At 63.1% G+C, this 26,600-nt stretch overlaps 1 protein-coding gene across 1 annotated transcript in view; it reads right to left on the reverse strand.

Moving 5' to 3' along the window:
- Nucleotides 1-26,600, reverse strand: part of ITGA2B (integrin subunit alpha 2b) — a gene marked incomplete at its 5' end in the record, with an annotated part of 80,456 nt that overhangs the window by 15,941 nt on the left and 37,915 nt on the right. The window contains 6 exons of the mRNA XM_084615661.1: nt 16,430-16,535; nt 16,862-16,942; nt 17,464-17,543; nt 17,924-18,016; nt 18,535-18,682; nt 18,991-19,058. Coding sequence (XP_084471787.1) covers nt 16,430-16,535; nt 16,862-16,942; nt 17,464-17,543; nt 17,924-18,016; nt 18,535-18,682; nt 18,991-19,058 — 576 coding nt within the window. The remainder of the gene's footprint in view (nt 1-16,429; nt 16,536-16,861; nt 16,943-17,463; nt 17,544-17,923; nt 18,017-18,534; nt 18,683-18,990; nt 19,059-26,600) is intronic.

The following is a 26,600-nucleotide window of genomic DNA, read 5'->3' on the forward strand; positions in this document are numbered from 1 at the left end:
GTGTGTGTCCGGGTGCAGCGTGTGTAATGTGTGTCCGGGTGCAGTGTGTGTCCGGGTGCAGCGTGTGTCCGGGTGCAGCGTGTGTAGCGTGTGTCCGGGTGCAGTGTGTGTCCGGGTGCAGTGTGTGCAGTGTGTGTCCGGGTGCAGTGTGTGTCCGGGTGCAGTGTGTGCAGTGTGTGTCCGGGTGCAGTGTGTGTCCGGGTGCAGTGTGTGCAGTGTGTATCCGGGTGCAGTGTGTGTCCGGGTGCAGTGTGTGTCCGTGTGTAGTGTGTGTCCGTGTGCAGTGTGTGTCCGGGTGCAGTGTGTGTCCGGGTGCAGCGTGTGTCCGGGTGCAGCATGTGTCCGGGTGTAGTGTGTGTCCGGGTGCAGTGTGTGCAGTGTGTGTCCGGGTGCAGTGTGTGTCCGGGTGCAGTGTGTGCAGTGTGTGTCCGGGTGCAGTGTGTGTCCGGGTGCAGTGTGTGCAGTGTGTGTCCGGGTGCAGTGTGTGGGCGCTGTGTACGGGCTGTGGATGAGGTTCCCCCAGGTGCAGCCCTGCAGCGGGAGGAAGGGGGGAGACAGGAGTTGCGGGGTTGCCTCCTGGTTCATAGAATCATAGAATATTAGGGTTGGAAGGGACCCCAGAAGGTCATTTAGTCCAACCCCCTGCTCGAAGCAGGACCAATCCCCAGTTAAATCATCCCAGCCAGGGCTTTGTCAAGCCTGGTTCTCTAACAGACTTGGTTCCCTCCAGAGTTAGGAGGCGTCTACCTTGCAAAACAGGCAAAGTTTAAAGTTTTAGCCCAGGCCTGTACTAATGCTTCTGACTGGGCAGTAATACGGGATGCGGGGGAGCGGTTATTTGCAGACAATGCTGCTGCCAGCGTGTGGGACTGGGCAAAGCAAATAATGTCAGCCCAGCAACTGGGGAGGTTGTTCTATGCAACAGAACAGGGCCCCCAGGAGTCCCCAGAACTGTATCTTACTAAAAAGGAGATACTGGCCCTGGCTGCCGGCATTGTGCCAACGGAAATTGGGATTCCCCCCAGTTACAATGTGTTAGGTTTTAAGGCTGCAGTGTTAGACAGTTTGAATTCAAAAATGAAAGTAATTTTAGGACCCATAGATCCAGCTAGGGGATACCCCGAGTTCAAACAGGACATTTCTCGAGCAGCTGTAATTTTTCAAGACACACAGGGACAAGTGGGAAAAGGAAATAAGGACAGGAAAATAGAACTGGTCCAGGTAGTAACTTTTGCCAACAATGGCCCCCATTTGACCAAGGGAATCTGGGGACAGAAGGGCCCAATGCACAATGGTATGCTAGAGCAGTGGTTCCCAAACTTTAACAACCTGTGAACCCCTTTCAATAAAATGTCAAGTCTCGCAAACCCCCTCCTAAAAATGAATATTTCCAGGGATTTTCTCCTTTACCTGAGTATAAATTATGAAAGCAGTGATCTTGAAAATATAATTTTTTATGACATGCTTATTACACACTATTTATTATTAATTATTATTTATCATGGCTATATTTTTATTACATTATGAAAACAGCAACATCTTCCCAGATCTCACTTTCGTAGCTTGTATCACGTTGAATAAGCCTGTTATAAGACAAGGCTCCTAGGTTTCATCAAGGAGTATCAGATGTGAAACAGCAGGGAGATATTTAAGAAGCCAACTGAAAGAGTTCCTCCTACACAAGCAGTCAGGTCTTGAGCAGTCCAGGCAAACAACGCACGTTACAACGAAGCTTAAACTTGTTCTTCAGAATAATTTTAAAAACAAAACTAGCTGCCTATTGAATTTTAAAAACAACAAAAAACATCCACCTCCCTTTCCATTTCTTATAAGGAGTCTCGAAGTTTAAATCTCCTCACTGTGATAGATGTGCCTGCTTTGATCTGCTTAGCTCTTGGAAGTCCAGGGGCTCCGGGCTGCTGGCCCCGGGCTGCCCAGGGTTCCTAGGGACAACTCTGTCCGCCATTAGGGAATTATTTCCTGAGAACCCCCTGTAACATTTCACGAACCCCAGTTTGAGAACCACTGTGCTAGAGGAAGAGGATGGGGAGGAGTTCCAGGCAGCAGGGGAACAAGAAGGGGAAATGGATGTGGATACCAGATGCAAAGCAAAGGAGGTGAGGAGGGATTAAGAATGGTAGTATGGAGAAAACTCATGACAATAGGGAGGAGGTTGGTAGAATCACTGAGAATGTGTTACAAATCATTCAGGATACTGGATTGAAAGTTAGCAGAGCCAAGGCCCAGCTGGTACAGCAAGAGGTAAAATATTTAAGGGTCATATGGGGAAAGGAAGGATGAACCCCGGATGCACAATGGGTGAAACGGATTGGAAAACTTCTCAACCCTATTGATGTGGCATCCTTAAGAGCCATTTTGGGAACCCTGAACTTCTTGAGGGATTTCATTGAAATGTATGCGGTATGACAGGGTCGGGCCAGATGGCTACAGGAGAGTAACAGAAGGCAGATCATAGAATCATAGAATATCAGGGTTGGAAGGGACCTCAGGAGGTCATCTAGTCCAACCCCCTGCCCAGAGCAGGACCAATCCCTAACTAAATCATCCCAGCCAGGGGTTTGTCTAGCCTGACCTTAAAAACTTCTAAGGAAGGGGATTCCACCACCTCCCTAGGTAACGCATTCCAGTGTTTCACCACCCTCCTAGTGAAAAAGTTTTTCCTAATATCCAACCTAAACCTCCCCCACTGTAACTTGAGACCATTTCTCCTTGTTCTGTCATCTGCTATCACTGAGAATAGTCTAGATCCATCCTCTTTGGAACCCCCTTTCAGGTAGTTGAAAGCAGCTATCAAATCCCCCCTCATTCTTCTCTTCTGAAGACTAAATAACCCTAGTTCCCTCAGCCTCTCCTCATAAGTCATGTACTCCAGACCCCTAATCATTTTTGTTGCCCTTCGCTGGACTCTCTCCAATTTTTCCACATCCTTCTTGTAGTGTGGGGCCCAAAACTGGACACAGTATTCCAGACGAGGCCTCACCAATGTCGAATAGAGGGGAACGATCACGTCCCTCGATCTGCTAGCAATGCCCCTACTTATACACCCCAGATATATTAGCCCCAGGTTAAGTAGGTCCCTTTTCCCTGGGTAAGGTAACAGGGAAGGTTCCAGAACAATCAGGAACCTTCTGGAGACAATTAAGACAGACAGGCTGATTAGAACACCTGCAGCCAATCAAGAAGCTGCTAGACTCAATTAAGGCAGGCTAATCAGGGCACCTGGGTTTAAAAAGGAGCTCACTTCAGTTTGTGGTGCGCTTGTAAGGAGCTGGGAGCAAGAGGCGCTAACAGCGAGAACGCGGACTGTTGGAGGACTGAGGAGTACAAGTGTTATCAGACACCAGGAGGAAGGTCCTGTGGTGAGGATGAAGAAGGTGTTGGGAGGAGGCCATGGGGAAGTAGCCCAGGGAGTTGTAGCTGTCACACAGCTGTTCCAGGAGGCTCTCTAGATAGCTGCATTCCACAGGGCCCTGGGCTGGAACCCGGAGTAGAGGGCGGGCCCGGGTTCCCCCCAGATCCTCCCAACTCCTGGTCAGACAGAGGAGTCGTCGACCTGGACTGTGAATTCAGAAAAACGGCCAAGCTGAGGGCTGCCATGAAGCTCCAAGGCGAGCAAATCCGCCGATAAGCGCAAGATCCACCAAGGTAGAGGAGGAACTTTGTCACAGCGGACAAGAATCACCCACTGTATTTTCTCCTAAAGAAAGGGCAGCAGTGGGAGTGGGGGCCTGATCACGCAGAGGCATTGCTGACCCTGAAACAGGCCCTGGCCCAGGCCCCAGCCCTAGCATACCCGAACGTGGGAGAATCGTTTATCCTGCAATTGGCTAGTACTGATATCGCCCTAGAACCAGCGCTGTTACAGAAAGCTTGGGGAAGTTACGACTTGTGGCTTATGAGTGCAAAACGCTTAAGCTTGGCCTTAGTGTGGGCCTTGCAGCATTGGGAATATATAATTGGAGGATCCAAAGTCATAGTACAAACAATACATTCCCCATTGAAATACGTAATACCAGGAAAGGCGCAGGAAGGGCAGGTATCTAATCCTAGGTTGGCACGAAGGACGCTGGTCCTTGTAAATCGAGGGATAACTGTAGAAAGGGGAAAGGTGCTGTCCCCTGCACCATGTGGCCTTGTAGCTCAAGGACAAGAGCATGAGTGTCCCCTGCCAGAGTATAACAAGGTGGAGGGGCCAGTGAAATCAGGACTCACCCTAAAGAAAGCTGAGGAGAAAAATGCACAAATCTGGGTCGTGGCTGGGTCGAGCTATTTTCGTGCTGAGAGAGCTAAGACCGGGTATGGAGCTGTGACGGTAAATACCAACCAGGACCAAAAGGCTCCAGTAAAGACACACAAGCTGCAGAAGTCGAGGCGGTACTGAAGGGGTTCCAGGGGGAGGATCAGGAAGCCCCCCTGGCAATATTTACCTCTTCGGACTGGGTGTGCAGAGCCACAGTGGGGTGGCTGCCCATCTGGGCCGGGAGGGGTATGTGCCCGGGAGATGGAAAGCCAGGAGCTCATGCACAGTAGTGGGAGCAACTGGCGGCTTTAGGAAAGGGTAGAAGGCTGGATACTTACGTAACACGTGTGAAAGCCCATCAGAGACCAGGGAGAGAGGAAGGACTTTGGAATAACAGGGCAGATGTGTTAGCCAAACAAGGGGAAGAGGAGGTAATCCATGTAGTAACCAGAACATGAAAACAGGTGAAAAGTCCAGAGATTGGATTTGCAAACTCTGCAAGAAGGGGATGAAGAAATTAAACAATTACTGAAGCAAGAAACAATCAGAGGAAAATGGCATGTACAAAAAGACCCACAAGGGGCAGTGTGGGTCATGGGGCATGACTCAGACCTTGGGAAACAGCCTAAAAGGTGGCTAGTGCCTAAGAAAGTTAGGACTGAATTGATTCAATACGTGCATGAGGAAGGGCATGTACTACGGTCAAAGAAGATCCAGAGGTACAAAAGGGTCCCATTGCTCACCGAAGGATTGAGGGTCTATGGGGCCGGTTACGGATAGGCTACATTGGACCTCTACCGGTTACCCCAAGAAACAACAAGTATTGACTGGTGATTGTAGATCTGTCACGGAGTGTGGGGGAGTCCAGGCCCTGCACCCCTCTTCCTGGGATCCACTGAGACTCTCAGCCAGCCAGTAAAACAGAAGGTTTATTGGACAACAGGAACACAGTCCACAACAGAGCTTGTGGGTACAACCAGGACCCCTCAATCACGTCCTTCTGGGGGAGCAGGGAGCTTAGACCCCAGCCCTGGGGTTCCCTGTGTTCCTCCACCCAGCCCCAAACTGAAACCAAACCCACCCAGCAGGTTCCCTGCTGCAGCCTCTGTTCACATTCCTGGGCAGAGGTGTTACCTCCCCCTCCCCCTCCTGGCTCAGGTGACAGGCTCTCAGGTCTCCCATCCCCAGGGCACGTTCCCAGGTCAACACTCCCCCCCTCCCTGCTGAGTCACATCATCACATCTCTCCCCCCTTCGAGACTGAACTGAGCGGGGTCACGCTGACCAGTGACCTGGGGAAGTTCGGGGCCCCCTCTCCGGGACAGCGCATCCGCTATCAGGTTGGCACTTCCCTTCACGTGGACCACGTCCATGTCGTAATCCTGCAGGAGCAGGCTCCATCTCAGGAGCTTGGCGTTGGCTCCTTTCATCTGGTGCAGCCAGGTCAGGGGAGAGTGGTCGGTGTAGACAGTGAAGTGTCGCCCGAAGAGATAGGGCTCTAGTTTCTTGAGGGCCCACACCATGGCCAGGCACTCCTTCTCGATGGCCGCGTAGTGTTGCTCCCGGGGTAGCAACTTCTTGCTCAGGTACACGATGGGGTGTCTCTCCCCCTTTTCATCCTCCTGCATTAACACCGCCCCCAGTCCCGTGTCTGAGGCGTCGGTGAACACCACAAAGGGCTTGTCAAAGTCTGGGTTTGCCAGAACTGGGCCACTGACCAGAGCCTTCTTCAGCGCTCGGAAAGCCACCTGGCAGTGCTCGGTCCAGACCACCTTGTCTGGCTTCCCCTTCTTGCATAGCTCCGTGATGGGGGTGGCGATGGCGCTAAAGTGGGGCACAAATCTTCGGTAGTATCCTGCCATCCCAATAAAGGCTTGGACCTGCTTTTTGGTGTGGGGAGCGGGCCAGTCTCTGATCACCTCCACCTTGGCTGGTTCCAGCTTTAGGCGGCCACTCCCCACCCGATGGCCCAGGTAAGATACTTCCGCCATCCCCACCTTGCACTTCTCCGCTTTTACAGTCAGCCCAGCCCCCTGGAGTCGGTCCAGCACTTGTCTAACCTGGGACACGTGGTCCTCCCAGGTCTGGCTAAAGACACAGATGTCATCAATATACGCCACGGCAAAACTCTCCATCCCCCTCAGGAGCTGGTCCACTAGGCGCTGGAAGGTGGCCGGCGCTCCCTTGAGGCCGAAAGGCAGGGTCAGGAACTCATAGAGCCCCAGAGGGGTGATAAAGGCCGATTTCAGTCGGGCATCTGCATCCAGCGGCACTTGCCAGTAGCCCTTTGTAAGGTCCATGGTGGTAAGGTACCTAGCTCCTCCCAACTTGTCTAGGAGCTCGTCCGGCCTGGGCATGGGGTAGGCATCAGATACAGTGATGGCATTGAGCTTCCGATAGTCCACACAGAACCGGACCGACCCGTCCTTTTTGGGGACCAGCACCACCGGCGAGGCCCAAGGGCTGGCAGATGGCTGGATCACCCCCAAAGCCAGCATGTCCCGGACCTCTCTTTCCAGGTCCTGAGCAGTTTTCCCTGTGACTCGGAAGGGGGAGCATCTTATCGGCGGGTGTGACCCTGTCTGCACCCGGTGGACAGTCAGATTAGTGCGTCCAAGCTGGTTGGAAAACAGCTGTCGGTACGGATGCAGCACCCCCCTGACCTCAGCTTGCTGGGCAGGGGTTAGCTGATCCGAGAGGGGAATTGTTTCCAGGGGGAAACCAGCTCTGGTCCCAGGGAATAGATCTACTAAAGGGTCATCTCCCTGCTCTTCCCACTGTCCACACACGGCCAACACCACATTCCCCCTGGCATAATATGGCTTCATCATATTCACATGGTACACCCGGCGGTGGTGCGCCCGGTTTGACAGCTCCACCACATAGTTTACCTCATTGAGCTGCTTGACGACCTTGAAAGGGCCCTCCCAGGCGGCCTGTAGTTTGTTCTTTCTCACAGGGATGAGAACCATCACCGGATCCCCGGTGGCGTAGGCACGGGCCCGCGCCGTGCGGTCATACCAGACCTTCTGCTTCTTCTGGGCTCTGGCCAGATTCTCCCTGGCCAGGCCCATGAGTTCAGCCAGTCTCTCTCGGAAGATCAGGACATACTCCACCATTGACTCTCCATCGGGAGTGGCCTTCCCCTCCCACTCGTCTCTCATCAGGTCCAGGGGGCCCCTCACCCTCCTGCCATATAACAGTTCGAAAGGCGAAAATCCGGTCGACTCCTGGGGCACCTCCCTGTACGCGAACAGCAGGTGAGGTAAGTACTTGTCCCAGTCCTGCGGGTGCTGGTTCATAAAGGTTTTCAGCATCATCTTTAGCGTCCCGTTAAACCTCTCCACCAGCCCATTGGACTGGGGGTGATAAGCTGAGGCCCAGTCGTGCCGGACCCCACATTTCTCCCACAAGCACCGGAGCAGGGCCGACATGAAGTTGGAGCCTTGGTCTGTCAAGACTTCCTTGGGGAACCCCACTCGGCTGAAAATGGTCAGGAGCGCATCGGCCACGGTGTCTGCTTCAATGGAAGCTAAGGGCACTGCCTCGGGGTAGCGGGTGGCAAAATCTACCACCACCAGAATGTATTTCTTCCCCGACCGGGTCGTCTTGCTGAGAGGCCCCACGATGTCCATGGCCACCTTCTGGAAAGGCTCCTCTATGATGGGCAAAGGTCTCAAAGCCGCTTTCCCCTTGTCCCGGGCCTTCCCCACCCTCTGACAGGGGTCACAGGATCGGCAATACTGCTGGACCGTGGTAAAGACCCCGGGCCAGTAAAAGTTCTGTAGCAACCTCTGCCGGGTGCGCCGGATTCCCTGGTGCCCTGCGAGGGGGATGTCATGGGCCAGGTACAGGAGCCTGCGGCGATACTTCTGGGGGACCACCAGCTGCCTCCTGATCCCACAGGACTCTACTTCCCTTGTGGGAGCCCATTCTCGGTACAGGAACCCCTTCTCCCACAGGAACCTCTCCTGGCAGCCTCTCCTCACGGTCCGTCCCACACTGAGGTCGGCCCAGTCCCTGAGCTTCCGCAAGGAGGGATCTTTCCTCAACTCGGCCTGGAACTCAGCAGCTGGGGCAGGGACGGGGCCCGGTTCCCTCTCGCTGGCCAGGTCTGAGGCCTCCGCCTCTCTGAGCCGTGCCCCTCGGCCCTCCCTCCCCACCAGGGTAGGGTCCTGCGCCTCCGGTGTGATACCCTCCCCGAGGTCAGGGCGCAGTGCCCCTCGCCGGCTCTGGCTACGCGTCACAACCAGGGCGGTCTGGGGCTTGCTTGGCCAGTCCTCTAGGTCTCCCCCCATCAAAACTTCAGTGGGCAAATGGTGGTGTACCCCCACATCCTTGGGGCCCTCCTTGGCCCCCCATTTCAGGTGTACCCTTGCCACGGGCACCTTAAATGGGGTCCCGCCCACCCCTGTCAGGGTCAGATAGGTGTTGGGCACCACCCGATCTGGGGCCACCACCTCGGGCCGGGCCAGCGTCACCTCCGCGCCCGTATCCCAGTATCCATTGACCTTCCTCCCATCCACCTCCAGGGGGACAAGGCACTCTCTCCGGAGGGACAGCCCCGCGCCCACCCTGTAAACCGAGCACCCTGAGTCCAGAGCCTCCAGCCCTCTGGTGGAGCTGGCCTGGGGTACTCTTCCCTCCGGGGCAGGTGGTAAACTGGTAGGCCCCCTTTTCTGGGTCGTCTGCCCCTCGTCCAGCTGGGTCCCTACCCAGTTAACCCTGGGTAGGTTGGGTCTGCTCAGTCTGTCCCTGAGCCCGGGGCACTGGGACCGTACGTGGCCTCTCTGGCCACAGTGATAGCAGCTCAGGTCACGTTGGTCCCCTCGAGCGGGTCAGAGGGGCCCGACGCCAGGCGTTCCCCTTGGGAGGGGGTTCTCCCTATTTCCCCGCTGGGAGGCCCCCTGGTGACTCTCTCTCTGCATCGGGGGGGGCCTGTTCTTTTGGGACTCCTCCCAGCTACCCCCTGACCGACTGTTCACAAACTCGTCGGCCAGCTGCCCTGCGTGCTGGGGGTTCTCGAGCTTTTTGTCCACCAGCCACAGCCTCAGGTCGGACGGGCACTGTTCATACAGTTGCTCCAGTACGATTAGGTCCAGCAGGTCCTCTTTAGCTCGGGCCCCAGCTGTCCACTTGCGGGCATACCCCTGCATCCGGTTGACCCGTTGTAGGTAGGTGACCTCAGGCGTTTTACGCTGACTCCGGAACCTTCTCCGGTACATCTCGGGGGTCAGCCCAAACTCACGGAGCAGGGCCTGCTTGAACAGTTCATAGTCCCCTGCCTCCGCCCCTGTCATTCGGCTGTACACCTCCACGGCTTTGGGGTCCAGTAAGGGGGTGAGAAACTGGAGCCTGTTTGCAGGGTCAACCCTGTGCAGCTCACAGGCATTCTCAAAGGCCGTCAGGAAGCTATCTGTGTCCTCCCCCTCCTTACGCTGGGCCAGGAAGCACTTATCAAAGTTCCTTGCAGTCTTGGGTCCCCCCACACTCACCGCAGCCGGGGCCCCACTGCTCCTCAGCCTGGCCAGCTCCAGTTCATGCTGTCTTTGTTTCTCCTTCTCCTGACGCTCCCTCTCCTTCTCCTGACGCTCCCTCTCCTTCTCCTCCTGCTCATGTTGACGTTGTTTCTCCTCATGTTGACGTTGTTTTTCATGATCCTCCAGCTCCCTCATTTTCATCTCCCTCTCCCATTCCAGCCGCCTCCGCTCCAGGGATGGGGAGCTCCGCTGGGAGGATCCCCTGCTGGGTGCCGGGGTCAGGGTGCCCTCGGTATTCGCTGGGCTTCCCCCAACCCCTCCCCCGGACATAGGTAGGAAGGGTCTCGGGATGTCCTCAGCAGCAGTCTGACCCCTCCCAGCCCGGTCAGGCCCCAGGGCCCACGCTGCGTCCCCCGGGCAGCTTCCCTCAGGGACAGGGATCGGGTCATCCAAGCGATCCCTCTCCTCCAGCTGGGCAATCAGCTGTTCCTTGGTGGACCTCCCGATGCGCAGCCCCCTCTGCCTGCACAGCTCCACCAGGTCGCTCTTAAGGCGTTTAGCGTACATCTCCCTGCTGGCCACTCACAGGCCGGGCAGCTTCCCACGGTTTCCAGGAAAAACCCCTCGTGTGCCAGTCCTTCTTGAGGTCACCACCTCTTTGCCAGGGTCGAGCTGCAGACTCCTCCGCCCCTGGGACCGCTCGCTGCAATCCCCCGGGGGACCCTGTTACTGCAAAAGTCCTTCTCTCTGGTCACACATTCCCAGGGGTTAACCGCCCCCCGAAACCGTCTCTCTCTGAATCTTCAGCACGCCTGGTCCCTGTCAATCCCCCTTCGTTTTACTGCTCCCCAGTCACTTACTGCAGGAAGCGCCGTTCACGGGGTGCAGTACATCCCACCGCTGCCACCAGTTGTCACGGAGTGTGGGGGAGTCCAGGCCCTGCACCCCTCTTCCTGGGATCCACTGAGACTCTCAGCCAGCCAGTAAAACAGAAGGTTTATTGGACAACAGGAACACAGTCCACAACAGAGCTTGTGGGTACAACCAGGACCCCTCAATCACGTCCTTCTGGGGGAGCAGGGAGCTTAGACCCCAGCCCTGGGGTTCCCTGTGTTCCTCCACCCAGCCCCAAACTGAAACCAAACCCACCCAGCAGGTTCCCTGCTGCAGCCTCTGTTCACATTCCTGGGCAGAGGTGTTACCTCCCCCTCCCCCTCCTGGCTCAGGTGACAGGTTCTCAGGTCTCCCATCCCCAGGGCACGTTCCCAGGTCAACACTCCCCCCTCCCTGCTGAGTCACATCATCACAAGAGCCCTTTACAAAATGGCTACAGGCCATCCCAGCAAAGACTAACCCAGCTTTGACTATACCCCGGCAATTGTTTAATGTGGTGTTTAGCCGGTGGGGGCTGCCCAAAGAAATCGATTCAGTCCAAGGGCCACACTCCACTGGGGAAACCAGGCAGAAAATATGTAAATTATTAGGCATTAAGCAAAGGTTCCATATTGCGGGCCACCCCCAATCCTCAGGACAAGTGGAATGAACTCACCGCACTCTAAAGGAGGCTTTAAGAAAAATGGTAAAAGAAAATGAAAAAAATTGGGATAAAAAACTGCCTCTGATTCTAATGGCCCTAAGGTCAGTCGCAGCAAGTCACGGTTATACTCCTTTGTAGCAATGACAGGAAGGGACATGAGACCACCCCAACAATGGTGGCTAGATGTAGATATTCCAGATGGGTGGCAACCCAAAGTGCTAAATGACCAGTGGATCCGGTCCCTTTGAAAGGTGCTAACAGAAACCCACAAGAAAAGAGCAGAACAATTGGGCCTTAATGTAAAAAAGGTGGATAAAAGGCCAGGCTGGGTAAAAAGGCCGGTTGAGTAGGAGGTTGGAGACCAGGTGCTGCATCTGAAATGTGCAGAACAAGCTCATTCTTTGGGTATGAAATGGGAAGGCCCAGGGAACACTGTGGACAAGACCAGCCCAACAGCATACCAGGGAGAAATCTGATCAAAAAGGCTAAAATGGCAGAGGTGTTACCTCCCCCTCCCCCTCCTGGCTCAGGTGACAGGCTCTCAGGTCTCCCATCCCCAGGGCACATTCCCAGGTCAACACTCCCCCCTCCCTGCTGCGTCACAGAAGGGACCTCAGGAGGTTCTAGTCCAACCCCCTGCTCAAAGCAGGACCGATCCCCGACTAAATCACCCCAGCCATGGCTTTGTCAAGCCTGACCTTAAAAACTTCTAAGGAAGGAGATTCCCTAGGTAACGCATTCCAGTGTTTCACCACCCTCCTAGTGAAAAAGTTTTTCCTAATATCCAACCTAAACCTCCCCCACTGTAACTTGAGACCATTACTCCTCGTTCTGTCATCTGCCACCACTGAGAACAGTCTAGATCCATCCTCTTTGGAACCCCCTTTCAGGTAGTTGAAAGCAGCTATCAAATCCCCCCTCATTCTTCTCTTCTGCAGACTAAACAATCCCAGTTCCCTCAGCCTCTCCTCATAAGTCATGTGTTCCAGTCCCCTAATCATTTTTGTTGCCCTTCGCTGGACGCTTTCCAATTTTTTCACATCCTTCTTGTAGTGTGGAGCCCAAAACTGGACACAGTACTCCAGATGAGACCTCACCAATGTTGAATAGAGGGGAACGATCACGTCCCTCGTTCTGCTGGCAATGCTCCTACTTATACATCCCAAAATTCCATTGGCCTTCTTGGCAACAAGGGCACACTGCTGACTCATATCCAGCTTCTCGTCCACTGTCACCCCTAGGTCCTTTTCTGCAGAACTGCTGCCTAGCTGCTCGGTCCCTAGTCCGTAGCAGTGCATGGGATTCTTCCGTCCTAAGTGCAGGACTCTGCACTTGTCCTTGTTGAACCTCATCAGATTTCTTTTGGCCCAATCCTCTAATTTGTCTAGGGCCCTCTGTATCCTATCCCTACCCTCCAGCGTATCTACCATTCCTCCCAGTTTAGTGTCATCTGCAAACTTGCTGAGGGTGCAATCCACACCATCCTCCAGATCATTTATGAAGATACTGAACAAAACCGGCCTGAGGGCCGACCCTTGGGGCACTCCACTAGATACCAGCTGCCAACTAGACATGGAGCCATTGATCACTACCCGTTGAGCCCGACGATCTAGCCAGCTTTCTATCCACCTTAAGGTCCATTCATCCAGCCCATACTTCTTTAACTTGCTTTCAGGTATACTGTGGGAGACTGTGTCAAAAGCTTTGCTAAAGTCAAGGAACAACACGTCCACTGCTTTCCCCTCATCCACAGAGCCAGTTATCTCGTCATAAATAAATAATCCCAGTCCCCTCAGCCTCTCCTCATAAGTCATGTGCTCCAGACCCCTAATCATTTTTGTTGCCCTCTGCTGGACTCTTTCCAATTTTTCCACATCCTTCTTGTAGCATGGGTGTAGCTTAGCAGGGCTCAAGTTTCACTATATAAACTGGGGTCCAAGAATGAGACCAGCTGGGAAGAGAAGAATAAGAAGGAAAAGCTTGGAAGAAGAATAACTCACCCCCAAGACTCAGCCTAAGATCAGAGCTGTTAAGAATCCTCTGCACGACCGTGATGTGCAGCAACTAGGACCCAGACAAGACCAACCTTGCCTGGCCAACAGGGAAAGTCTGCCTGCATGATCAGGACTGGTGAGTAGGGCGTTGTAGGCTTAATGAGCATTCTGCTTGGTAAGTGTTAATAAATAGAGGATCAGGATATTACCGTGTAAGGCTCGGTCACTGGTAAAAGGTCCTACACGCCTGCAGAAGTAGGATACACCCTACGTATTGGGAAAGAGTGTGGGTACTTAAATTGACCGGGTTAGTTACTCCCTGAGCCCTATGAGTTGGGTAAGGGTAGCTGCTTTTTGCCTGGAGCCCTATGAACTGGGGAAAGGTGGGATGCCCTAATGTGTGCTGGTAACACAACGTAGCAGCCTGGCCCCTGGGGCTGGGGCTGGAGCCTGGGCTGGGGACCCAGCGAGGGGGGTAATGTCTCTCTGATGCCAGCTTTAGCCCCTTAGCACAAGCCTGAGTCACTTAACTGAGACTCGCAGCTGTGCAGGTTGATTTTTTGCTATGAGGACGGAAGAACAGCCCCACTGGCTCGGAGCCTTTGTCCGTCTAGCCCAGTCCATGTCTCTGACTGTGGCCGGTGCCAGATACTTCAGAGGGAATGAACAGAACAGGCCACCATAGAGTGAGCCAGCCCCCCTCATCCAGGCCCAGCTTCTGGCAGTCAGAGGTTAGGGATACCCAGAGCATGGGGTACATCCCTGCCCATCCTGGCTAATAGCCACTGGTGGGCCTGTCCTCTAGGAACCGACCTCATTCTTTTTTGAACCCTGTTATAGTCTTGGCCTTCACAACATCCTCTAGCAAAGAGTTCCACAGACTGACTGTGCGTTGTGTGAAGAAATGCTGCCTTCGGTTCGTTTTAAACCTGCTGCCGATTCCTTTCATTGGGTGACCCCTCGTTCTTGTGTTTTGAGAAGGAGTAAATAACACTTTCTTATTCACTTTCTCCACACCAGTCATGAGTTGATAGACCTCTACCATATCCCCCCTCAGTCGTCTCCTTTCCAAGCTGAAAAGTCCCAGGCTTATTAATCTCTCCTACAACGGAAGCTGTTCCAGACACTCAGCATTTCCACTGCCCTTTTCTGAACCTTTTCCAATTCCAATATTTTTTTTCAAGATGGGGCGACCACATCTGCACATAGTGTTCCAGGTGTGGGCGTTCCATGGATTTATATAGAGGCAACATGACATAGATATATCTAAGAGAAGGGTGCAGGGTTGGGTGATTAACCCGCTGGCAAGGGGAGCCAGCTCATCAGCTGGGGGCTGTTAACCGGGAGGAGGCAGGGGGGTCTGGAAGCCCAGGGTCCCAGCAAGGTGACTCCTCCTTCCCCCCCTCACCTGAGCCTAGGGGGACGCTGACGCTTGGGAAAAGCCTGATGAGGCTGGGACGTGATGCAGTAAATAGTGCTGGGGGGGGACACATATGGGTGGGGGGGGAGGGCGGCTCGCAACGAGACAACCAGGGATAGGGGGTGCGCCCGGCAATGCTGAATGGAGCATGCGAGGGCAGTATGGAACAGAGCGCGTGTGCATACGTGTACCAGCCCGTGTGGGTGTGGGTGTACCTGCGTGTGTATATACCAGTGCAGGTGCATGCACGTGTGCGGGTGTACACGTGTGTGTGTACCAGCGTGTATGGGCGTGGGTGTACCGGGGCAGGTGCGGGTGTACCGGGGTGCCCAGGTGCGGGTGTACCAGCGCGTGTGAGGAGGGGGTGCCCGGTGTGTGTGTACCAGTGCGTGTGTGCAGGGTGGGTGCCCGGTGTGTGTGTACCAGCGTGTGTGCGGGGAGGTGCGTGTGTACCAGCACGTGTGCAGGGTGGGTGCCCGGGGGCGTGTGTACCAGTGCGTGTGCAGGGTGGGTGCCCGGGGGTGTGTGTACCAGCACATGTGCAGGGTGGGTGCTCGGGGATGTGTGTACCAGCGTGTGTGCAGGGTGGGTGCCCAGGGGGGTGTGTACCAGCGCGTGTGCAGGGTGGGTGCTCGGGGGGGTGTGTACCAGCGCGTGTGCAGGGTGGGTGCCCGGGGGTGTGTGTACCAGTGCGTGTGCAGGGTGGGTGCCCGGGGGCATGTGTACCAGCGGGTGTGCAGGGTGGGTGCCCGGGGGCGTGTGTACCAGCGCGTGTGCAGGGTGGGTGCCCGGGGGTGTGTGTACCAGCGCGTGTGCAGGGTGGGTGCCCGGGGGCATGTGTACCAGTGCGTGTGCAGGGTGGGTGCCCGGGGGCATGTGTACCAGCGTGTGTGCAGGGTGGGTGCCCGGGGGCGTGTGTACCAGCGCGTGTGCAGGGTGGGTGCCCGGGGGTGTGTGTACCAGCGCGTGTGCAGGGTGGGTGCCCAGGGGGGATGTGTACCAGTGCGTGTGCAGGGGCGTGCCCAGGTGCCGGTGTACCAGCGCGTGTGCAGGGTGGGTGCCCGGGGGTGTGTGTACCAGTGCGTGTGCAGGGTGGGTGCCCGGAGGCGTGTGTACCAGCGCGTGTGCAGGGTGGGTGCCCGGGGGCATGTGTACCAGCGCGTGTGCAGGGTGAGTGCCCGGGGGTGTGTACCATCGCGCGTGTGTGGGGGGGGGTGTGCAGGAGGCTGACACGTGGTCTCCAGGAGCCATGCTGACCCCTTTTGATCAGCCCCATTCTGAGCTGGCGCAGTGGGGTACAGGGGTGCCAGGGCCCTGCTCTGCCTACACACAGGCCCAGCCTTGAAGTCAGCTCTCCCCCGGGCCACGCACGAGCCTCCCAGGCTCCCTGTACCAACCAAAGCCAAGCCCCGCTGCCCCCCAGCCCATGCATCCCCCCAGGACGGGCGCTCGGAGAGCCTCCCAGCCAGAGGAGCCGTGCACAGGGCTCTCCACCCCGGGGTGCTCCTGGATGACATCAGGCACCAGCTGGGGAGGGGCAGAATTCAACCTGGGCCATGGCGGGGGGCCTAGCTGTGAAACATCTGGCATGGGCCACTGGGAGGGGTCAGGACCGGGGGGCCCACTGCCCGGTTCCAGGCGGGGGGCAGGACTAGGGGGCCCATTACCCAGCTCCGGGTGGGGGAAGGAGGCCCAGCCCGCCCCCGGCCCTGTGTCCCCCCGCGCTGCGGGGCCATACCTGATAGACATGCTCCACCCTGGGCCCGTGTTCCTCCAGCCGGCGGCTGCCCTCCACCTGTTCCCAGCCCGCCACTGGCAGCACCACGGTGGCTGGCAGCGAATTCCTGCGGGAGCCAAGGCGGGCAGGCTGAGGGCTCCCACTTTCGAGCGCTAGGCCCTGGCTCCCACCCACCCCAGGGTCGGCTGCAGGCTCCGGCTGGCCCCAGGCTCGGCAGGGCTCCCCGAGCGGGGCTGCTGCGCTCCACAGGGGGAGGCTACGTGGCGCTAACCCCAGCCCTGCCGGAGGTGCCGTCGGAGGGCACCCAGGTGGCACTGAATGGTGTCTCAGCCACCGCCACCGCCCAACCCCACCCCGCTCTGGATCCCAGATCTGCTCCCCCAGGGCAGCGGGCCCTGCTCTGCCCGTCCCCCGGGCCCGCGGTGCCCTCACCCTCGCAGGTCCAGCAGCGCGGCGGCCTTGATGGGGATCTGCACCTGCTCCACGTTGCTGTCGGGGCTGTGGCTGTTCTTGCTGCGGCCACAGGGGAAAAGCCAGGTCAGCCGCAGCATCCGGCGGGGCCCTGCTGGGACAGAGCCGGGCAGAGGCGACCGGCGCGAGGGGCTACAGCGGGGGATGGGAACTCCTGGGTCCTATTCCTGGCCTGGGAGGGAACTGGGGCTAGTGGCTAGAGCAGGGAACTGGGACCCAGGACTTCTGGGTCCTATTCCTGCTTCCACTCCTGGGCAACCTGGGGCTGCGAGCTCCCAGGAGGGCTAATTTGGTAACGTTCCCAAAGCGCTTTGAGATCCAAAGACAGGGCCAGCCCTGGGAGCCTTCCCCGCTGCTCTGGGCTGAGCTTTGCCCCACTCAGAGCCCAGGGCCTGGGGCAGGCTGGCAGTGGGGCGGGAGCTGGGGCCCCTGCCTGGGCTCTGCCCCAGAGTGACCGATGGGTGAGGTGAAAGGAGTGTCCCAGGCCAGCCAGCACGGCCTGGGGGTGGCTCAGGGAGCCGGGCACTCGCCAGGCTGCTGGGGGTGGGGGGGCCCTCCATCACCTCCGCAGCTGCAGCTGGAACTCGATGGTGTCGCTGGCATCCTCCAGGTTACTGACGCTGAGCGCCATGTCCACAGCGATCTGTGGGGAGAGGGTAACTGGTGTCTGCCTGGCCAGAGGGTGCGGGCAGGGCTCCTCGGCCGGGGGTGGGGGGCGCAGGCAAAGCCCCTTCTTAGCTCCGGGGTGCTCAGAGGCCATGGTGATGGGCATGCCAGGAGTACAGACAGTCCGTGGGGGGCACCTGGGGAGGCAACTTTGTGCTGGAGTGGGGCAGGCTGAGCCGGGGGGGATCGCAGCTCCGGGCACCACCATGCTCGGGTACCTCCATCGCCGAGGGACAGAGCAAGGTGCCCAGGAGTTGGTGGGCAAGGGCGTGTCCGGCCAGGGCCCATCTTCCAAGGAAGGGCAGCCCAGAGGCGGCAGTGATGGCTGGCGCCTGCGGGGGGAGGAAACACCCCTACCTTGGTGCCACTCTTCATGGGGTTCCCCAGCTCGCAGATCACCACACGCGTCTCGTTCTCCTTCTTGGGGTTACAGATCAGCTTCTCCAGCCCCTACAGCCGGGGGACAGCGGCAGGGGGTTACAGCAGGGAACAGCTGGGGGCAGGAGGCTGAGGATGTTCACCGTGGGGTGGGCCTGGATGGGGCCCGGACACCCCCACATGGGAGCTCCCCATCCCAGGCCCGCTTGGGACCAAAGTGAGTGCAGCATTCACTGCAGGATAACAACCTCTCACTGCAGCCAGCTAGCGGAGTGACCCCATCACAGAGGGCAAGGCTGGTGGTTCACGGTTCAAACCCCAGTTGATGGCACAGGGCAGACGATGCAATGGCAGAGTGATGGAAACCACAGCGGGACTGTGACTGCAACTGCAGTGGGGTGTCACCTGGGGCCCCACGGAGAGCTCTGGGGTGGCCCCCTTCTACCTGCTGGGGGAGGTGCCCCCTGGGTGAGGGGACCCCTGGGGAAGTCATCGCTGCACTGGATCCCTTTACCCAGGGATTCCCTGCAGTGGGGGAAAGGTGCCAGCATGGCAGTGCCCTGTGGGAGCCTGCCCAGCCCTGCCCACACCTGGACGTCGCTGGTGGCTTTCTGATAGTGGGCGTCGCGTGGCAGCTGCAGCCGCAGCTCGGCCTCGAAGGCGCCTTCGCCCACGTTGGTGGCGTCGGCCAGGATGTGAACCACGTTCTCGTCCCCGATGAACAGCTGGGCCACGGGCCTGAGAGACAGAGGGGAGGAGCCTGAGGAATCCAGGGCTTGGCCAATAGGAGCCGCCTACGCTGCGTGTCGGCCAGTGGAAGCTGTGCGAAAGTGGACCGTGGCCAATGGGGAACGAGCCCTTGCGAGCCCCAGGGATCGGCAGGTCAGCTCGGTCCATCGGTCCCGTGGCCTGCCAGCACCAGCGGCCAGTGCCAGCCGAACGCCCCATGCACCAAATGCTGCAGCATGCCAGGGAAGGAAATTCCTTCCTGACCCCCAGCCCAGTGGCCTGAGGGTGGACCTGGCTTCAACCCGAGAGGCACTTACGTGTGAGCGGCAAGCCGCAGCTCTGGGATGCAGACGTTGTCCTCGCCGCAGTCCAGCACAATGCGCGTCTGGGGCCAAGCAAAACACAAAGCAAGAGCAGCTCTTCAGCCTCACAGCCAGTGACGCCATGGGGCACCAGCCATGGCACCGCTCTGCCCCAGACAACCCAGCGGGGGAGGAAAGGCTGAGGTCAGGGCTGGACTGAGGGGCACCAGCAGAACTGGGGGAAAGTCTAGGACTGGGATAGCAGGGGGCCGCGGGTCGGGGCTGAGGGGACGCTGGGCTGGCGATGGGGAGCCCAGGGCTGGGCTGGCAGGGGCTGTGGGTCGGGGCTGAGGGGGCGCTGGGCTGGCGATGGGGAGCCCAGGGCTGGGCTGCCAGGGGCTGTGGGTCGGGGCTGAGGGGGCGCTGGGCTGGCGATGGGGAGCCCAGGGCTGGGCTGCCAGGGGCTGTGGGTCGGGGCTGAGGGGGCGCTGGGCTGGCGATGGGGAGCCCAGGGCTGGGCTGCCAGGGGCCGTGGGTCGGGGCTGAGGGGGCGCTGGGCTGGCGATGGGGAGCCCAGGGCTGGGCTGCCAGGGGCCGCGGGTCGGGGCTGAAGGGGCGCTGGGCTGGCGATGGGGAGCCCAGGGCTGGGCTGCCAGGGGCTGTGGGTCGGGGCTGAGGGGGCGCTGGGCTGGCGATGGGGAGCCCAGGGCTGGGCTGGCAGGGGCTGTGGGTCGGGGCTGAGGGGGCGCTGGGCTGGCGATGGGGAGCCCAGGGCTGGGCTGCCAGGGGCTGTGGGTCAGGGCTGAGGGGGCACTGGGCTGGCGATGGGGAGCCCAGGGCTGGGCTGGCAGGGGCTGTGGGTCGGGGCTGAGGGGGCGCTGGGCTGGCGATGGGGAGCCCAGGGCTGGGCTGGCAGGGGCTGTGGGTCGGGGCTGAGGGGGCGCTGGGCTGGCGATGGGGAGCCCAGGGCTGGGCTGCCAGGGGCCGTGGGTCGGGGCTGAGGGGGCGCTGGGCTGGCGATGGGGAGCCCAGGGCTGGGCTGCCAGGGGCCGTGGGTCGGGGCTGAGGGGGCGCTGGGCTGGCGATGGGGAGCCCAGGGCTGGGCTGCCAGGGGCCGCGGGTCGGGGCTGAAGGGGCGCTGGGCTGGCGATGGGGAGCCCAGGGCTGGGCTGCCAGGGGCTGTGGGTCGGGGCTGAGGGGGCGCTGGGCTGGCGATGGGGAGCCCAGGGCTGGGCTGGCAGGGGCTGTGGGTCGGGGCTGAGGGGGCGCTGGGCTGGCGATGGGGAGCCCAGGGCTGGGCTGCCAGGGGCTGTGGGTCAGGGCTGAGGGGGCACTGGGCTGGCGATGGGGAGCCCAGGGCTGGGCTGGCAGGGGCTGTGGGTCGGGGCTGAGGGGGCGCTGGGCTGGCGATGGGGCAGGGGCTGTGGGTCGGGGCTGAGGGGGCGATGGGCTGGCAGGGGCTGTGGGTCGGGGCTGAGGGGGCACTGGGCTGGCAGGGGCTGTGGGTCGGGGCTGAGGGGGCGCTGGGCTGGCAGGGGCTGTGGGTCGGGGCTGAGGGGGCGCTGGGCTGGCAGGGGCTGTGGGTCGGGGCTGAGGGGGCGCTGGGCTGGCGATGGGGCAGGGGCTGTGGGTCGGGGCTGAGGGGGCGCTGGGCTGGCGATGGGGCAGAGGCTGTGGGTCGGGGCTGAGGGGGCGCTGGGCTGGCAGGGGCTGTGGGTCGGGGCTGAGGGGGCGCTGTGCTGGCAGGGGCTGTGGGTCCGGGCTGAGGGGGCGCTGGGCTGGCGATGGGGCAGGGGCTGTGGGTCGGGGCTGAGGGGGCGCTGGGCTGGCAGGGGCTGTGGGTCGGAGCTGAGGGGGCGATGGGCTGGCAGGGGCTGTGGGTCGGGGCTGAGGGGGCGATGGGCTGGCAGGGGCTGTGGGTCGGGGCTGAGGGGGCGCTGGGCTGGCGATGGGGCAGGGGCTGTGGGTCGGGGCTGAGGGGGCGCTGGGCTGGCAGGGGCTGTGGGTCGGGGCTGAGGGGGCGCTGGGCCTGGCAGGGGCTGTGGGTCGGGGCTGAGGGGGCGCTGGGCCTGGCAGGGGCTGTGGGTCGGGGCTGAGGGGGCGCTGGGCTGGCAGGGGCTGTGGGTCGGGGCTGAGGGGGCACTGGGCTGGCAGGGGCTGTGGGTCGGGGCTGAAGGGGCGCTGGGCTGGCGATGGGGAGCCCAGGGCTGGGCTGCCAGGGGCTGTGGGTCGGGGCTGAGGGGGCGCTGGGCTGGCGATGGAGAGCCCAGGGCTGGGCTGGCAGGGGCTGTGGGTCGGGGCTGAGGGGGCGCTGGGCTGGCGATGGGGAGCCCAGGGCTGGGCTGCCAGGGGCTGTGGGTCAGGGCTGAGGGGGCACTGGGCTGGCGATGGGGAGCCCAGGGCTGGGCTGGCAGGGGCTGTGGGTCGGGGCTGAGGGGGCGCTGGGCTGGCGATGGGGAGCCCAGGGCTGGGCTGGCAGGGGCTGTGGGTCCGGGCTGAGGGGGCGCTGGGCTGGCGATGGGGCAGGGGCTGTGGGTCGGGGCTGAGGGGGCGATGGGCTGGCAGGGGCTGTGGGTCGGGGCTGAGGGGGCGCTGGGCTGGCGATGGGGCAGGGGCTGTGGGTCGGGGCTGAGGGGGCGATGGGCTGGCAGGGGCTGTGGGTCGGGGCTGAGGGGGCACTGGGCTGGCAGGGGCTGTGGGTCGGGGCTGAGGGGGCGCTGGGCTGGCAGGGGCTGTGGGTCGGGGCTGAGGGGGCGCTGGGCTGGCAGGGGCTGTGGGTCGGGGCTGAGGGGGCGCTGGGCTGGCGATGGGGCAGGGGCTGTGGGTCGGGGCTGAGGGGGCGCTGGGCTGGCGATGGGGCAGGGGCTGTGGGTCGGGGCTGAGGGGGCGCTGGGCTGGCAGGGGCTGTGGGTCGGGGCTGAGGGGGCGCTGTGCTGGCAGGGGCTGTGGGTCCGGGCTGAGGGGGCGCTGGGCTGGCGATGGGGCAGGGGCTGTGGGTCGGGGCTGAGGGGGCGCTGGGCTGGCAGGGGCTGTGGGTCGGAGCTGAGGGGGCGATGGGCTGGCAGGGGCTGTGGGTCGGGGCTGAGGGGGCGATGGGCTGGCAGGGGCTGTGGGTCGGGGCTGAGGGGGCGCTGGGCTGGCGATGGGGCAGGGGCTGTGGGTCGGGGCTGAGGGGGCGCTGGGCTGGCAGGGGCTGTGGGTCGGGGCTGAGGGGGCACTGGGCTGGCAGGGGCTGTGGGTCGGGGCTGAGGGGGCGCTGGGCTGGCAGGGGCTGTGGGTCCGGACTGAGGGGGCGCTGGGCTGGCAGGGGCTGTGGGTCGGGGCTGAGGGGGCGCTGGGCTGGCAGGGGCTGTGGGTCCGGACTGAGGGGGCGCTGGGCTGGCAGGGGCTGTGGGTCGGGGCTGAGGGGGCGCTGGGCTGGCAGGGGCTGTGGGTCCGGGCTGAGGGGGCGCTGGGCTGGCGATGGGGCAGGGGCTGTGGGTCGGGGCTGAGGGGGCGATGGGCTGGCAGGGGCTGTGGGTCGGGGCTGAGGGGGCGCTGGGCTGGCAGGGGCTGTGGGTCCGGACTGAGGGGGCGCTGGGCTGGCAGGGGCTGTGGGTCGGGGCTGAGGGGGCGCTGGGCTGGCAGGGGCTGTGGGTCCGGGCTGAGGGGGCGCTGGGCTGGCGATGGGGCAGGGGCTGTGGGTCGGGGCTGAGGGGGCGATGGGCTGGCAGGGGCTGTGGGTCGGGGCTGAGGGGGCGCTGGGCCTGGCAGGGGCTGTGGGTCGGGGCTGAGGGGGCACTGGGCTGGCAGGGGCTGTGGGTCGGGGCTGAGGGGGCGCTGGGCTGGCGATGGGGAAGGGGCTGTGGGTTGGGGCTGAGGGGGCGATGGGCTGGCAGGGGCTGTGGGTCGGGGCTGAGGGGGCGCTGGGCTGGCAGGGGCTGTGGGTCGGGGCTGAGGGGGCGCTGGGCCTGGCAGGGGCTGTGGGTCGGGGCTGAGGGGGCGCTGGGCCTGGCAGGGGCTGTGGGTCGGCTCTGAGGGGGCGCTGGGCTGGCGATGGGGCAGGGGCTGTGGGTCGGGGCTGAGGGGGCGATGGGCTGGCAGGGGCTGTGGGTCGGGGCTGAGGGGGCGCTGGGCTGGCGATGGGGCAGGGGCTGTGGGTCGGGGCTGAGGGGGCGATGGGCTGGCAGGGGCTGTGGGTCGGGGCTGAGGGGGCGCTGGGCTGGCAGGGGCTGTGGGTCGGGGCTGAGGGGGCGCTGGGCCTGGCAGGCGCTGTAGGTCGGGGCTGAGGGGGCACTGGGCTGGCAGGGGCTGTGGGTCGGGGCTGAGGGGGCGATGGGCTGGCAGGGGCTGTGGGTCGGGGCTGAGGGGGCGCTGGGCTGGCGATGGGGAGCCCAGGGCTGGGCTGGCAGGGGCTGTGGGTCGGGGCTGAGGGGGCGCTGGGCTGGCGATGGGGAGCCCAGGGCTGGGCTGCCAGGGGCTGTGGGTCGGGGCTGAGGGGGCGCTGGGCTGGCGATGGGGAGCCCAGGGCTGGGCTGCCAGGGGCTGTGGGTCGGGGCTGAGGGGGCGCTGGGCTGGCGATGGGGAGTCCAGGGCTAGGCTGGCAGGGGCTGTGGGTCGGGGCTGAGGGGGCGCTGGGCTGGCGATGGGGAGCCCAGGGCTGGGCTGGCAGGGGCCGTGGGTCGGGGCTGAGGGGGCGCTGGGCTGGCGATGGGGAGCCCAGGGCTGGGCTGCCAGGGGCCGTGGGTCGGGGCTGAGGGGGCGCTGGGCTGGCGATGGGGAGCCCAGGGCTGGGCTGCCAGGGGCCGTGGGTCGGGGCTGAGGGGGCGCTGGGCTGGCGATGGGGAGCCCAGGGCTGGGCTGCCAGGGGCCGCGGGTCGGGGCTGAAGGGGCGCTGGGCTGGCGATGGGGAGCCCAGGGCTGGGCTGCCAGGGGCTGTGGGTCGGGGCTGAGGGGGCGCTGGGCTGGCGATGGAGAGCCCAGGGCTGGGCTGGCAGGGGCTGTGGGTCGGGGCTGAGGGGGCGCTGGGCTGGCGATGGGGAGCCCAGGGCTGGGCTGCCAGGGGCTGTGGGTCAGGGCTGAGGGGGCGCTGGGCTGGCGATGGGGAGCCCAGGGCTGGGCTGGCAGGGGCTGTGGGTCGGGGCTGAGGGGGCGCTGGGCTGGCGATGGGGAGCCCAGGGCTGGGCTGGCAGGGGCTGTGGGTCCGGGCTGAGGGGGCGCTGGGCTGGCGATGGGGCAGGGGCTGTGGGTCGGGGCTGAGGGGGCGATGGGCTGGCAGGGGCTGTGGGTCGGGGCTGAGGGGGCGCTGGGCTGGCGATGGGGCAGGGGCTGTGGGTCGGGGCTGAGGGGGCGATGGGCTGGCAGGGGCTGTGGGTCGGGGCTGAGGGGGCACTGGGCTGGCAGGGGCTGTGGGTCGGGGCTGAGGGGGCGCTGGGCTGGCAGGGGCTGTGGGTCGGGGCTGAGGGGGCGCTGGGCTGGCAGGGGCTGTGGGTCGGGGCTGAGGGGGCGCTGGGCTGGCGATGGGGCAGGGGCTGTGGGTCGGGGCTGAGGGGGCGCTGGGCTGGCGATGGGGCAGGGGCTGTGGGTCGGGGCTGAGGGGGCGCTGGGCTGGCAGGGGCTGTGGGTCGGGGCTGAGGGGGCGCTGTGCTGGCAGGGGCTGTGGGTCCGGGCTGAGGGGGCGCTGGGCTGGCGATGGGGCAGGGGCTGTGGGTCGGGGCTGAGGGGGCGCTGGGCTGGCAGGGGCTGTGGGTCGGGGCTGAGGGGGCGATGGGCTGGCAGGGGCTGTGGGTCGGGGCTGAGGGGGCGATGGGCTGGCAGGGGCTGTGGGTCGGGGCTGAGGGGGCGCTGGGCTGGCGATGGGGCAGGGGTGTGGGTCGGGGCTGAGGGGGCGCTGGGCTGGCAGGGGCTGTGGGTCGGGGCTGAGGGGGCACTGGGCTGGCAGGGGCTGTGGGTCGGGGCTGAGGGGGCGCTGGGCTGGCAGGGGCTGTGGGTCCGGACTGAGGGGGCGCTGGGCTGGCAGGGGCTGTGGGTCGGGGCTGAGGGGGCGCTGGGCTGGCGATGGGGCAGGGGCTGTGGGTCGGGGCTGAGGGGGCGATGGGCCTGGCAGGGGCTGTGGGTCGCGGCTGAGGGGGCGCTGGGCCTGGCAGGGGCTGTGGGTCGCGGCTGAGGGGGCGCTGGGCTGGCAGGGGCTGTGGGTCCGGGCTGAGGGGGCGCTGGGCTGGCGATGGGGCAGGGGCTGTGGGTCGGGGCTGAGGGGGCGATGGGCTGGCAGGGGCTGTGGGTCGGGGCTGAGGCGGCGCTGGGCCTGGCAGGGGCTGTGGGTCGGGGCTGAGGGGGCACTGGGCTGGCAGGGGCTGTGGGTCGGGGCTGAGGGGGCGCTGGGCTGGCGATGGGGAAGGGGCTGTGGGTCGGGGCTGAGGGGGCGATGGGCTGGCAGGGGCTGTGGGTCGGGGCTGAGGGGGCGCTGGGCTGGCAGGGGCTGTGGGTCGGGGCTGAGGGGGCGCTGGGCCTGGCAGGGGCTGTGGGTCGGGGCTGAGGGGGCGCTGGGCCTGGCAGGGGCTGTGGGTCGGCTCTGAGGGGGCGCTGGGCTGGCGATGGGGCAGGGGCTGTGGGTCGGGGCTGAGGGGGCGATGGGCTGGCAGGGGCTGTGGGTCGGGGCTGAGGGGGCGATGGGCTGGCAGGGGCTGTGGGTCGGGGCTGAGGGGGCGCTGGGCTGGCGATGGGGAGCCCAGGGCTGGGCTGGCAGGGGCTGTGGGTCGGGGCTGAGGGGGCGCTGGGCTGGCGATGGGGAGCCCAGGGCTGGGCTGCCAGGGGCTGTGGGTCGGGGCTGAGGGGGCGCTGGGCTGGCGATGGGGAGCCCAGGGCTGGGCTGCCAGGGGCTGTGGGTCGGGGCTGAGGGGGCGCTGGGCTGGCGATGGGGAGTCCAGGGCTAGGCTGGCAGGGGCTGTGGGTCGGGGCTGAGGGGGCGCTGGGCTGGCGATGGGGAGCCCAGGGCTGGGCTGGCAGGGGCCGTGGGTCGGGGCTGAGGGGGCGCTGGGCTGGCGATGGGGAGCCCAGGGCTGGGCTGCCAGGGGCCGTGGGTCGGGGCTGAGGGGGCGCTGGGCTGGCGATGGGGAGCCCAGGGCTGGGCTGCCAGGGGCCGTGGGTCGGGGCTGAGGGGGCGCTGGGCTGGCGATGGGGAGCCCAGGGCTGGGCTGCCAGGGGCCGCGGGTCGGGGCTGAAGGGGCGCTGGGCTGGCGATGGGGAGCCCAGGGCTGGGCTGCCAGGGGCTGTGGGTCGGGGCTGAGGGGGCGCTGGGCTGGCGATGGAGAGCCCAGGGCTGGGCTGGCAGGGGCTGTGGGTCGGGGCTGAGGGGGCGCTGGGCTGGCGATGGGGAGCCCAGGGCTGGGCTGCCAGGGGCTGTGGGTCAGGGCTGAGGGGGCACTGGGCTGGCGATGGGGAGCCCAGGGCTGGGCTGGCAGGGGCTGTGGGTCGGGGCTGAGGGGGCGCTGGGCTGGCGATGGGGAGCCCAGGGCTGGGCTGGCAGGGGCTGTGGGTCCGGGCTGAGGGGGCGCTGGGCTGGCGATGGGGCAGGGGCTGTGGGTCGGGGCTGAGGGGGCGATGGGCTGGCAGGGGCTGTGGGTCGGGGCTGAGGGGGCGCTGGGCTG

The sequence above is a fragment of the Lepidochelys olivacea genome (genome assembly GCF_965140295.1).
Source record: "Lepidochelys olivacea isolate rLepOli2 genome assembly, chromosome: 27".
In the NCBI taxonomy this organism is placed as follows: domain Eukaryota; kingdom Metazoa; phylum Chordata; order Testudines; family Cheloniidae; genus Lepidochelys; species Lepidochelys olivacea.